This window comes from Pelophylax lessonae (genome assembly GCF_965119305.1).
Source record: "Pelophylax lessonae genome assembly, chromosome: 2".
NCBI classification, from domain to species: Eukaryota; Metazoa; Chordata; class Amphibia; order Anura; family Ranidae; genus Pelophylax; species Pelophylax lessonae.
In genome coordinates, this window is record NC_138769.1 from 649,364,847 (window position 1) to 649,379,026 (window position 14,180).

The 14,180-nt window shown below is 42.1% G+C and overlaps 1 protein-coding gene across 1 annotated transcript in view; it reads left to right on the forward strand.

The window, feature by feature from the left end:
• Positions 1–14,180, forward strand: part of FREM2 (FRAS1 related extracellular matrix 2) — a gene marked incomplete at its 5' end in the record, with an annotated part of 315,063 nt that overhangs the window by 164,388 nt on the left and 136,495 nt on the right. The window contains one exon of the mRNA XM_082244593.1: positions 9,718–9,843. Within this exon, the coding sequence (XP_082100719.1) occupies positions 9,718–9,843 (126 nt within the window). The remainder of the gene's footprint in view (positions 1–9,717; positions 9,844–14,180) is intronic.

The following is a 14,180-nucleotide window of genomic DNA, read 5'->3' on the forward strand; positions in this document are numbered from 1 at the left end:
TCATTTGGGGGGTATTTGTACTTTCCTGACTTTTTATTGTCTCAAGAAATGAGATAGGCCTTCAGTACATCAGGTGTGATCAAGTGTGATCAATTTTCAATGATTCGCACCATAGCTTGTGGACTCTATAACTTTCACAAAGACCAAATAATATACACTTATTTGGGTTATTTTTACCAAAGATAAGTAGCAGTATAAATTTTGGCCAAAATTTGTGAAGAAAAATGACTAATTTGCAAAATTTTATGACAGAAAAAAAGAAAAATGCGTTTTTTCACGATATTTTCAGTCTTTTTTTATTTATAGCACAAAAAATAAAAAACCCAGTATTGATCAAATACCATCAAAAGAAAGCTCTATTTGTGTGAAAAAAAGGACACAATTTTTGTATGGGTACAGTGTTGCATGACTGAGTAATTCTCAGTCAAAGTGTGAGAGCGCTGAAAGCTGAAAATCGGTCTGGGCAGGAAGGGGGTGAAAGTGCACTGTAGGCAAGTGGTTAAAGGAGGCTTTGGTTCTTAAATCCCAGCATTTGGAACATATGTAGGCTATTTCAAAGCATAAAGTAGTACTAGTCCTCCATAAATCTGTGAAACTAGATGATTCCTGTTATAGTCCACTGATTACTTATGTATATCAGTAGCCAACCTCATCATACATTTGTACGTTTTACATTTATAACGCAGATTTTCTGCTTCTAGCCAACTTGGAACAGGTTGGTTCTTCAGAAATGTAACAGCGAGAGCTAAAACTACTCTGGCTTGTTATCTTCTCACCCCCAGAAAAGAATACACAGACTAAAATGTCATGTTTAGAATGAGACAGGAGAACTGGTTTGTGTAAGGTGATTCATTTAGGAGTGAAGAAGTGATAAAATGATTGCTAAATGTAACTTAGTAGAGATAAGTGATAAAGAAGGCATGCACTGGCAGGGGTCCCGCTCAACATCTGTTTTTTATTCCTGTTCCTTATTCAAGAGGTGAACATTAAGTGCCTCCATGCTGTGCTGGTGGGATGTGCAGGAGATGCTCCTGGATCTATCAGTTCTTATTTTATTAGGTTGTACCTAATGATCGGTGGTGCAATTCTGACTTTTTATGGTTATAATATTAGTGTTTTTTTTCACTTTACTCTTTGGGAAGTCCTTTCCACCTGTGACCAGGTTGTCCATCGCACCTGCCTATAAACTAGAGCAAAAGACAGTTGTGGGTTTTAACTGTGGACCCCCCTCCCCACGTGTTATCTTTTTTTATGTGAATTTAAAAAATCATCGTTCATTCAAATAACTAACTTGTCCAATTTAGATAAATATGACCCTTTAAAAGGACCTCATTTATCAGTAGTCTCAATGCACTAAGATGGATGAGGTATTTTTCTCATTATATTTTTATCCTAAAAATCAGAAATCACAAACAGAAATTTCACCTAGTTATAGACACGTCTTTTGCATGAAATGTGCATTTACCAAGTGAACAATTTTTTTCTTTTTTTTCTTTTTTTTTCTTTTTTTGATCTTTTTTTTTTAACTTAATATTCCAATAATCAATAAAGTAAAATACATGGATAAAATTCAGATGATTTCATATCTCATAAGAATGTGCTCCAGAGCACAGGAAGAGACTAAGGGGTCGATTTACTAAAGGCAAATAGACTGTGCAGTTGCACTCTGCAAGAGCAGTTGCTCCAGAGCTTAGTAAATAAGCAGAAGTCCTGCTGAATTCTATCATCCAATCGTATGCAAGCAAAAATGCTGTTTTGTTTTATATATTCCTTGCATGTGATTGGGTATTCTTTGTAAAGTGAAACTTTACCTCATTTACTAAGCCCTGGCGCAATTGCACTTACAGAGTGCAAAGTGCACAGTCTTTTTGCCTTTAGTAAATCAACCCCTAAATATTAAAATTCAAAGTCACCACAATTAAAGTGGTTCTAAAGGCTCAAAGTTTCTTACCTTAATGCACTCAGGCTTTTGTAACACAGAGAGTGCAGGGGTCAGGAGTATGAAACCCAGAAAGTGCAGGGGTTAGGAGTATGTAACACAGAGAATTCAGGGGTCAGAAGTATGCAGTGCAGAGAGGACAGGAGTGTATATGCAGAAAGCACAGGGCTCAGGATTAAATAACACAGATAGGGCAGGGGTCAGGAGTGCATACTGCAGACATTGCAGGGCCCAGGAATGTGCAACTCAGAAGTTGCAGGGGTCAGGAGTATGTAGCTCAGAAGATGCAGGGGTCAGTTGTGCGCATCACAGAGATCGCAGGAGTCAGAGGTACATATTGCAGAGAATGCAGGGGTCAGGAGTATATTACACAGAGAGTGCAGGTGTCAGAAGTGCAGACCACAGAGAGTGCAAGGCTCAGAAATATGCAATGCAGAGACTGCAGGAGCATGTATTACAAAAAGCTCAGGGCTCAGGAATATGTAACACAGAGAGTGCAGGGGCCAGAAGTGCATACTGCTGAGAGTGCAGGGGTCAGGAGTATATAACACAGAGAGTTTAGGAATCAGAAGTATGCAGTGCAGGGAGGGCAGGAGTGTGCATTGCAGAAAGCCCAGGGCTCAGGATTATATAACACAGCTAGGGCAGGGGTCAGGAGTGCATATTGCAGACAGTGCAGGGCTCAGTAGTGTGTAACTCAGACGTTACAGGGGTCAGGAGTATGTAGCGCAGAAGATGCAGGGGTCAGTTGTGCGCATCACAGAGATTGCAGGAGTCAGAGGTGCATATTGCAGAGAATGCAGGGGTCAGGAGTATATTACACAGAGTGTGCAGGGGGTCAGGAGTGCAGACCACAGAGGGTGCAGGGGTCAGAAATATGCAATGCAGAGACTGCAGGAGCATGTATTACAAAAAGCACAGGGCTCTGTAATATGTAATCCAGAGAGCGCAGGGGCCAGAAGTGCATACTGCAGAGAGTGCAGGGATCAGAAATGTAAGGCAGAAGGTGCAGGGGTAAGAGGTGTGCATCAGAGAGAGTGCAGGGGTCAGGAGTGTGTATTTCAGAGCACGTAGGGCTCAGAAATGTGTAACGCAGAGAGTTCAAGGCCAGGAGTGCTTATCACAGAGAACATGGGGGTCAGGAGTGCTTATTACAGAGAGCGCAGGGGTTAGGAGTGCATATCTCAGATAGTACAGGGGTAAGGATTGCACAATGCAGAGATTTCAGGGTCAGGAGTGCCTATCATAGAGAGTGCAGGGGTCAGGAGTGCTAAATGCAGACAGGGCTCAGGAGTGCATAACACAAATAGTTCAGGGTACAGAATACAACCAAATATGAGCCCCTCCCTCCTCCCAGTTTAAATCCCCCCCCCCCCCCCCAATTTCTCCCCAGTACAGATTCCCTTATAAAGCCCTCAATTCCCCTCAGTACAGACGCCCCTCTCAGCCACCCCCCTCAATACAGACCCCCTCACGATGGACCTTCTTCCATAATTTGAGCTATAGAACAAATTCTGGGGAAAATAGTGTTTAGATCCATGTTTTTTAATGCAATTTTTGCTTAAACATCGTTTATAATAAATCCTAAGTTGGAGAGGCGATGTTAAAGGTGGTTGCAGAGTTTTATTACTGAGTTCCTGGAAAGCATTTTTATTATGTAACACTAAACTGACAAATGTTGTTTGCTTGTATAGGCTGCCTATCAGCCTCACTGCGCTCTGGGGTTTTCTTCAGCCATGCAGGGAATGTGCAGGGTTGTGGCCAGAAGAAAAAGTAAGATCAGCAATCTCACTGGATTGCTGAACAATGTATTTCCATCCACTCCAAATGAGACCTACAGAAGCTGGCGTTGGGGGCAAAGCCAGCCATGTTGGAGTGAAAATGGATGAACTTCCTTGCATATGAAAGATAAAATTTGATTGGCTGTGATGTACACCAGCATCTACTATGTACCAGTTTTTATTTATCCACACCCATGTTAAATGTTATTCCACAGTTTTCTTGCTGTGATAAAATCAATAATGATCCATGTATTGCCCTCACAACCAGTGTCCTACCTAGAATGAATATACACACCAAGGCTTGGTTCACATGTATGGATTTGGGCAAGCACGGGCACTTTCCTGCGTATCGTCGCGTTTAGGGCAGCCCATTCATTTCCGTGTAAGAAATGCAAAAAATAAGTGCCTAACTTTTTCAAAAATGTGCCGCGCTGGAACCATATGGTGCCATATTTTTGTGCATGATTCCAGATGCATGGTGGGTATTAACAATTATTGCCACCACCATGCACCTGCTAAAGGGCAGTGTGTTTCTGTGCATGTCTGGAAAGTGCACAATTTTGCGCATGTTAACAACATGCATAGATGTAAACCAAACCTAAAGCTGGTCATATGCTTAAAGATTTTTCACTTTCCTGGGAACTGAGCAAGAAAAAAAATATAACCGATTCCTCAATCACACTAAACAGCACAGATGGACGAATCTCCCACTGCAGCTATTGTATTTTGGGAGCTCCTCCAACTGTCAAAATACCCAAACATTTTTCAATTGAACGATGTCGATCAGGAGGTGGCCAAAAGGGCCACCCACCAAGTGAATTTCAGCTTGTTCACCAGAAAATTACCAAAATTACCATAGTGTATGGCCAGCCTAAACCCCTTAGCAACCCTTATTCTAACCCTAAAGGCCATCATCCTTGTGAACCCCAACACTTGCAGCACCCATATCCCTGATCCTCTACCCTAACATAATAATAACCTATGCCCAAGTGCAGTAGTAACAGTAAACCCCAACTCCAAGAAATTTGAAAATGATCCCTAACGGTAGGGCTGAGCCCGCAAAGGTTAACTACTCACTTAATGTAGGGGAGAAGAGAAGCATTTTCATTTACCTAAATATCTACTCCCCCAGCAGATGGCGCTCCCCATGCTCCAGCATTGGATTGTCTAATGCAAAGTTATAAACCCTGTGTCGGTCATGTTGACTTCAGGACTTTAGTCTGATGGAGCATAGGGGAGAATAAACTGCAGAGACTACTCTGCAGTTTACTACTCTAGAGAAGTCCTCTAGGCCTAAACGAAGAATTAATCCTTGAGATGCAGGCATAGACCAACTGCAAGGGATAATATTTAGGTTTCCTAGAATTGGGCTTTAAACTGTCCTTGAAATTAACCTGTTGGGTAAATGTTCTTGTTAGAGTCGTATCTGCATAAGAAAATGTTTGTTACAATGGGGTGGTGGGAGCAGATCTTCACTTGATCTTAAAAAAATCAATAGTGTTTTTGTAAATATTTTCTTTCTTTATTGATTATGTTTAAAACAAAAAATACAGTTAAAAAAAAATATATATATATATATATATATATATATATATATATATATATATATATATATATATATGTGTGTGTGTGTGTGTGTGTATACACTATATTTCCAAAGTATTGGGACGCCTTCCTTTACACACACATGAACTTTCATGACATCCCAGTCTTAGTCTGTAGGGTTCAATATTGAGTTGGCCCACTCTTTGCAGCTAAAACAGCTTCAACTCTTCTGGGAAGGCTGTCCACAAAGTTTTTTGAGTGTGTCTATGGGAATGTTTGACCATTTTTCCATAAGCCCATTTGTGAGGTCAGGCACTGATGGGGGCGAGAAAGCCTGGCTTGCAGTTTACATTCTAATAAATCCCAAAGGTGTTCTATCAGGTTAAGGTCAGGACTCTGTGCAGGCCAGTCAAGCCAAACTGTTCCCACAAAGTTGGGAGCATGAAATTGTCCAAAATGTTTTGGTATGCTGACGCCTTAAAGTGGAGTTCCACCCTATTTTTATACTTACCTCCATCTTCTCGCTCCGGGTCACCTGAAAAAGAAATGGATAATCGCATATTTTTTTTTTTTTTACTTACCTCGTAGCGAAGAAAATATACTTACCTTACTTCCTTCTTCCTCCTTCCTCGGCCGCGGCCCGTCGTCACTTCCTGGCTCTGCAATGATTCCTGGGAGCTGGACGTCATAGCTCCCAGGAATCATTGCGCCTGCACCGGCCCCGACGTCAGTTCCGGGTCGCGCGCGTCATCCCCTTCTAAACAGCTTCTGGGCATGCCCAGAAGCTGTGGAGGGGTGACGCGCGCGACCCGGAAGTGACGTCGGGGCCGGCGCAGAGCATCGTGGGACCACAGAAGGCGGAAGAAGACGCCGAAGAGGACGCGCTGGCTTCAAGCTGCCCACATCTGAGATGGCAGCGCTGGACAAGACGTTTGCAAGGTAAGTATTTCGTCTTGCAGGTAAGTGCAACCCGGGACAGATCAGAGGCTAGCCATTGTGGAATGCACTAGCCCTGACTGTCCCGGGGGTATTAAAAAAAAAAAACAAATCCAGGGTGGAACTCCGCTTTAAGAGTCCCCTTCATTGGAACTAAAGGGCCAAGCCAAACCCCTGGAGAACAACCTCACACCATAATCCCCCCTCCACATGATATTGACCAGTGCACAAAGTGAAGTCCAAAAAGACATGGATGAGTGGGTTTGGGGTGGAGGAACATGACTGGCCTGCACAAAGTCCTGACCTCAACCCTATAGAACACCTTTGGAGCCAGGCCTTCTTGTACAACATCAGTGCCTGACCTCACAAATGCGCTTCTGGGGGAATGGTCAAACCTTCCCATAGACATAAACCTTGTGGACAGCCTTCCCAGAAGAGTTAAAGCTGTTATAGCTGCCAAGGGTGGGCCAACTCAACATTGAACCCTACGGACTAAGACTGGGATGCCATTAAATTTCATGTGCCTGTAAAAGCAGGTGTCCCAATACTTTTGGTAATATAGTGTAATTAATATATATACACTGATCAAAAAAATTAAAGGAACACTTTGAAAACACATAATATCTCATTTGGGAAAAAAATCATGCTTTATATCAGAGGTCTTCAAACTATGGCCCTCCAGTTGTTCAGGAAATACAATTCCCATCATGCCTAATCATGTCTGTGAATGTCAGAGTTTTACAATGCCTCATGGGATGTGAAGTTCCGCAACAGCTGGAGGGCTGTAGTTTGAGGATCCCTGCTTTATATCTATACTGATATGGACTTGGTAATGTGTTAGGAACAAAAGTATACCACATTGTTTGATGGAAATAAAATGATCAAACTACAGAGGGTGAAACTCAAAGACACCCCAAAAATCAAAGTAAAAAAATGATGCAGAAGGCTAGTCCATTTTGCTGAAATTTCATTGCAGCAACTCAAAATGGTACTCAGCATTTTGTATGGCGTTCAATGGTGGCAAGTGCCAATCGAGCTCCACGGTGCCGGGCAGTGAGCGCAGGGCCCACTAGAGGACATTGGGCCCTCAAGCCACCCTCATGAAGTCTGTTTCTGATTGTTTGGTCAGAGACATTCACACCAGTGGCCTGCTGGAGGTCATTTTGTAGAGCTCTGGCAGTGCTCATCCTGTTCCTCCTTGCACAAAGGAGCAGTTACCGGTCCTGCTGATGGGTTAAGGTTCTATGGCCATGTCCAGCTTTCCTAGAGTAACTGCCTGTCTCCTGGAATCTCCTCCATGCTCTTGAGACTGTGCTGGGAGACACAGAAAACCTTCTGGCAATGGCACGTATTGATGTGCCATCCTGGAGGTGTTGGACTGCCTGTGCAATCTCTATAGGGTCCAGGTATCACCTCATACTACCAGTAGTGACACTGACCCTAGCCAAATGCAAAACTTGTGAAAAACAGTCAGAAAAAATTAGTAGGGAAAAACATTTCAGTGACCTCCACCTGTAAAACCGTTCCGGTTTTGCGGGTTGTCTCATTGTTGCCCATCTAGTGCACCTGTTGCTAATTTCATTAACACCAAAGCATCTGAAACTGATTAACAACCCCCTTAACTTACTTAACTGACCAGATCAATATCCCAGGAGTTTAATTGACTTGATGCTGTATTCTGATTAAAAAGTGTTCCTTTAATGTTTTTAAGCAGTGTATGTATTTATAGATATATATATATATATATATATATATATATATATATATATATATACTTTTTAACTCAATTAATATCAATATTTCTTATTGACATCTTTGCTCCATTTACGTTTTTCTAGGCTTTTTCTATCTGCTTTACTGAAAAAGAAAATGTTGTACCCGAAAAAGTGGTAGTTACAGGGCTCTTGCCCATGTTCCACTTTAAACGTGGTGGGATGTAAAGCTGATACAATAGTAGCACATTTACACATATATAAATAGTAAAAATACCTATGCTGGTTTTGCAAGATATTTATTCAAGTAGTCACACATGTACATACATTTAGAATGCATTAACAGGAATTTTAATAGCATCTTCCACTACTTTAGACCCTGTGCACTTTCTGCACTACTAAACAAACTCCGGCATGGTTACCAAATAAACCCATACATTGCACAGAGCAGAGAGCTGTCTTCTGCAGATGGTGGATGATATATGGATTTAGCATATTTAAGGAATTTACACATACATAGAGATAAGGCTACGACAGATTTATATGATCTGTTTGTATTCATCCCCCTATCAGGCGTATTATATCTCCCCCAGTATTTTCCCAAGGATATACATTAGGTTGGAGTAAATCTCATACTGACTGATGGGTATGTGACATCAGTGCCAGCAATAAAGGTTTCCTGGACTTTAATTACAAGGTGCAATGTTAAATGGGAGGCGCGTATTTCCAAAGGCTTACGTGCAAGAGACCGATTCAGATAAAGGATGATTAGAGAGTAGAGTGTTCTGTCAGATAGTACAGGCTTCCTGCTCAAAAAATCGGGTCATATACCGGTTGTTTATTGCCTGCTAATGCTCAATGGAGATCATGGAATTCTGCTGTCAGTTGGTCTGATACTGTTCATATCCGTATGTGTGTTTCCGATTGCTGTCTGTATGCACCTGCCTTGTATTGTTAGGCAGCAAAGTGCTATCCCTCCAGATGGAGAACCATACCATAAAGGACAGGTAAAAAATCTATTTGTTACCATTGCATCCAGATTTCATTTTATAGTATGAAAAATAAATCTGGCAGCTGGATGTTGGTTGCTGTAGGCAGGAAACCATAGAAGGTATACATTTGTATGTTCTTTGTGTCCTACAGTGCCTTAGCTGTGTATTTCCTTTGACTATGGCCCTTCTCAATAGTAAGTTAACTGAGTTTGGTTGCCTAGCCTTCTACTTGGGGAAGAGATGCAGCAGTTAGTGTTAAAGTCTAAGGCCGGTCATACATTAAAGTGGGGTTGATTTTCTAAAACTGGCAAGTTCAAAATCTGGTGCAGCTCTGCGTAGAAACCTTCCAGATTTTTTTGTCAAAAATGATTTGAACAAGCTGAAATTAAAAGCTGATTGGTTTCTAGGCACTGCTGCACCAGCTTTTTCACTCTCCAGTTTTGGTAAATCAACCCCAGTTTCTCTTTAAATACAATAGCAGCCTCGTGATTATGTAACTGAAACTCAGGAATAGTAGAGGTGAACACATCGAAAAGTTTGATCAGTTAGAAAAATAAAAATTTTGCAAACCTCTGATTTGCTGTCTAAATTGTTTTTTACTGTCATATATAGTTGCGTATGTCCTAAAAATGTTCTTAATAGATGTATACTTTGATTGTTGGAGTAATTTTAGTGCTAATCTTGGTGTATTTCTTATTTTTTTATTTCTTTGTGCTTGTTTTTTTGTATTTTAAAACTTGATGTTTTATTGTTGAGGCACACTTTTAGATACATGTATTAATTGTGGATTATTTCATTTTTCCTCTATCTAGAATCAACCGTGTTTATACCTCAGTCGATCTATAAAATTGAAGAAGATATTGGTGAGCTCTTTATACCAGTCAGGAGAAGTGGGGATGTTAGTCAAGAATTGATGGTGATATGTTTCACACATCAAGGTAAGAGTTTTTCCGTAATTAAAAAAATGTCACATTTTTACAAGTGTACTGACAAGTATCAAGCATAGTGGCTCCATTGCAACTATATATATGCAATATTATTTTTGGTTGCCACAAAGGCAATTTATGTTGTAATATAAAGTTGTTGTCTAATTTTGGCCTATTTAAAGCTGAACTCTATCCGAAAGGAGAAGTTCAGCTTTAAGTCCTCCTCCCCTTTTCCCATGCCACATTTGGCGTGTAACTTTTTGTTGGAGGAGACACATCACAGGTCCCAGAAGACTGCGGGACCATTCACATTGCGCAGCGTGGCTCACGCATATGCAGTGGGCAGCTGGGTATAAAGCCACATAGCTAGCTGTTAGCACAGTTAGGATGCCATTGCTGGGAACACGAAGGTTGGTGAAGAACTAGCTTGGGTGAGGACGGATCCCTGGACAGATAAGTGTCCTTTTGGTAAGTTAGCAGCTACAGGATTTGTAGCTGCTCACTTTTAATTTTTTTTTTTTTTTTACATTCTTTTTAGGCTTCCATATACACTAATTGCCTAAATTATGGGGATACCTTGTCCATCACACCTATATGTGCTTTTTGGATATCCCATTCCAAAATAATAGAAATTAACTCCTGGCCATACACCAATTCATTTTATTTGAAACTTCTACTTTTCTGAACGTCTGTTTAATTTTCTAATGGTTAATGAAATCAAAATGATGTTTGTTTTTTGACCATAATGACAAGAAAATTCAAATAAGCAGAATGGAAAACTTCACAAGCAAAATTCCAGATTTTCATTCCAGAAAAATCGTACTTATTGTAATGAAAACTGTTCATGCATCAGAAATTCTACTCAGATAACTGGTCTAGATTAAATTTTAAGTTCTTTTCAACAAATTTACTTGACTCAATGATGGCAAGAAAAAATGTTCTGACAAACAATAATCTAACTGTATATGGCCAGTTTTATTATGGGGCTGGCACCATTTTGCAGCTTTTTGGAAAGTTTTCCACAAGATTTTGAAGTGTGTCTTTTGGAATTTGTGCATATTCAGTGAAAAGAGCATTTTAGATCAGGTAGTGATGTTGGATAAAAAGACCTGGCTTGCAGACAGTGTTCTTGATCATCCCAAAGTCTTCAAAAGGGTTAATGTCAGGGCTCGGAGTAGGCTACTTGTGTTCCTCAACAATAAAATTGTCAAACCATGACTTTATGAATCTTGCTTTGTACTTCTGAATTAGATCATTTTGATTACTGTCCACAAACCATATAGTGTAGCAAATCCCTCTATATGGTAGGTACGTTTTGTATCATCTTTAAATGGTAGAACAGGAAAAGCATCACACCATGCATCCAATACGCATCTCCAATAAGATCATATTCTGAGCATACTGATAAGTTGTACAGACACAATTGATATTTCATAAACTTAAAGGCCCCCTGAAGGTGACAAAGACAAAAGGGAGGCTTGGGTGACCCCCAAGACATCAGTTGTGATTGAACATTTGATCAGTGTGCTTCACGGAGTAAGATTTCCTCAATATTTAGTGCATGCTGTGCTGGCTTTGTCCGTTCTCCTGTTTGCTATGGTACAAGCCCTTACTTTGATAGTAAGCCACATTCTCTTGCATTTGTAGATGTTGCTACAGCAGGCATTGCAGAAATGGTACATCGTTGTAGATTATAAACCCTTGCAAATTATGCATAGTATCTAGCAAGACAGGCGTGGGCTCAGGAAGCGAGGGTGGAACCCTGCTTTATTCAGCACGTTGATCAGTCTTTCGCACTCTTTTTATTCCAGAGGATCCCTTGAATAATTTTCAGGGCTCTGGGAACTTGCCTTTTACTTGGTGGTTAGTACAAAGAATGCCTCTTAAATTGATGGTTAGTGGGAAGAATGCCTTTTGCATTGGTGGTCAGTGGAAACAATGCCTCTTACATTGGTGGTCAGTGGAAAGAATTGCACTTCTATTGGTGGTCAGTTGGAAGAATGCCTCTTACATTGGTGGTCAGTTGGAAGAATGCCTCTTACATTGGAGGTCAGTGGGAAGAAGGAGGAGGACACAGTGAAGGAGCTCTCTCTGAATACCAGCCTTTTTTCAAGTCTGGGCCTTGCCTGCTAGCTTGGCCCAGGAATAATGCCTGATCCTGGGGGAGGCTCTAGGAGGGATCCCCCTGATGACACGGGGCCTAGTGAGGAGGAGGTGGAGGACCTGTCTGTGGGTCCAGGCCCTGGTGAGAATGCGGATGTCTTCAGCCAGAAGATTATCAATCGTTTTAGGGCGATTGGGAGAGCTGAAGAAAAACTTAAAGTTTTGAAGGCTGAACACAAATCCTTCAGAACCAAGTATTTCCAGGCCTGGAAAATCGCACAGCCATGAAGCCTGAGTTACAGGAATTGTAAGAAAAGGTAAAGAAACAATCTTTATTATTGGAGAAGCTGAAAGACAGAAGTGGAGCATTTAAAGAAAAGTTTGATAATGAGAGGAGATTTACCAGCCAGACACCAGCAAGGTCTGTGGATCAGCAGCCTCAGGTAATGGATGACCTGGCTCCATCTGCCTCTGCACCTCTACCCCCATGTCAGGCCTGGGAATCACCAGCGGCAACCAGCCAGGGGGTTGACAGTGGACATGGATCCCTGACATTCATCCAGGAGATGGAGTCACCCCTGAGAGCAGACAAGTTTGTCTTTTCTGATGATCCATCAGAAGTCCCTGAGGATGAGCAGAGGAGATTCAAGCCAGCAAAGCCAGTACTGGTGGAGAAATCCCAGTACACCATGCTGCCTTCCAGCATGTCTGCCCCACCTGCTGTAGTGGATGGTGTCCCACATGAGTCATCTGCCTATTGGAGTTACCACTGTAGAGAAACCCAGTGCAGACATGCAAGGAAAATCCCTGACCGTGGAGTCCCCGGACCATCAGATGAATGTGGATGGACCTGCATTAAGCATGGATTTTGCTGGTCTGGCTGAGACCAGTAGTCCCACAGCAAGCAAAATGGCTGCCAGCTCCAAAGAGCCTGCTTCATGTTCACCTGAGCCTCCCAGTCTTCCAGTGCTGATTGACCAGCTGATTTCTGGTGGGGGAGGGGATCAACATGGTGCTGCAATTGGAGTGGAAGCAGCTATGGAAGTCTCCTGCAATGTTTCGCCTGTTGCTGTGTTAAAACAGAATGCCATTTCCACAGCTGAAAACCTTGTCCTAGTGGAAGAGAAGATGACAGCTGAATCTCTTACCTGCTGTGAAGACAACAGGAATAATAAATATCCCAGCAAGTATAAAAAATGACATTAATGTTAAAGCAATGAATGTGGTGGGTGGTGGTGAAGGGGTTAATGTTGCTGGGAAAAATAGAAATGACATTTCTCCCCCTGCTCAGCAGAGGAAAGATTCATTGATTGTACAGATCAATCCCGAATCTGTGCAATCGTTATCTGCTAAGTCTGTGTCAGATAATTTAAAACAAACTGATGGATTTTCTGCTGGGAGGAATATAGGAAGCTATGCTTCAGTTTTGGGGAGTCGCACCAGGGTGGGTGGTGGTAATTCTGTTAATAGTCACAATTCAGGGAGGTTTGGTGGGGGGCTGGTTAGTGGGTATAGGAGGAGGAATGTGGTTCAGTTGAGGTGGGAGGGGGAAGGAACCCCACCAGTAAGGGGGAGGGTGGCTGAGTTGGTTTTGGAAATGGGGTTTAAAGCCTGTGATATTTTTGCTTTGATTTGCCCGGTGGGGAGTTATGAATTTGATTTATCTTTTGTAAAACCTGAGAGTTTGGATCTCTTTTGGGAAAGATATAGGAGGTGCAAGGGCCTTCAGCAGTGGAGTGGTTTGGTGCCAAAGGTGATTTCAAGGCAGCCTTTGATAAAGTCGGTGACAATCTTGGCGCGTAATGAATCCATACCAGAGGCTGATTTAATAGTATGGCTATGCCAATATGGCGAGGTCCTCACTCCACTGGGGAAGGTCCTTAATGAGCATGGGATATGGACAGGGGCCTGGACAGTGTCACTAAAATTGGGGGTGCTGGGCAATGTAGTTCAGCACCTTCCCTGCTCAACCTTTCTGGGAAGGGATAGGCTGACCTTTTTCTACCAAGGTCAGCCTAAGGTGTGTAATAAATGTGGGGATAAAGGCCACTTTGCATCATCCTGCACCCACAAGAAGTGCTCACTGTGCCAGGATTTAGGCCATTTGACCAGAGAATGCACCCAGATTCGGTGCAATTTGTGCCAGCAGCTGGGTCATCCATATAGCCAGTGCCCAGAGGCACTGCATAACTTGCCAGGATTGGAGACTGAGCTGCAGAGGCTTGATAAAGAAGATTAAGCAGCTG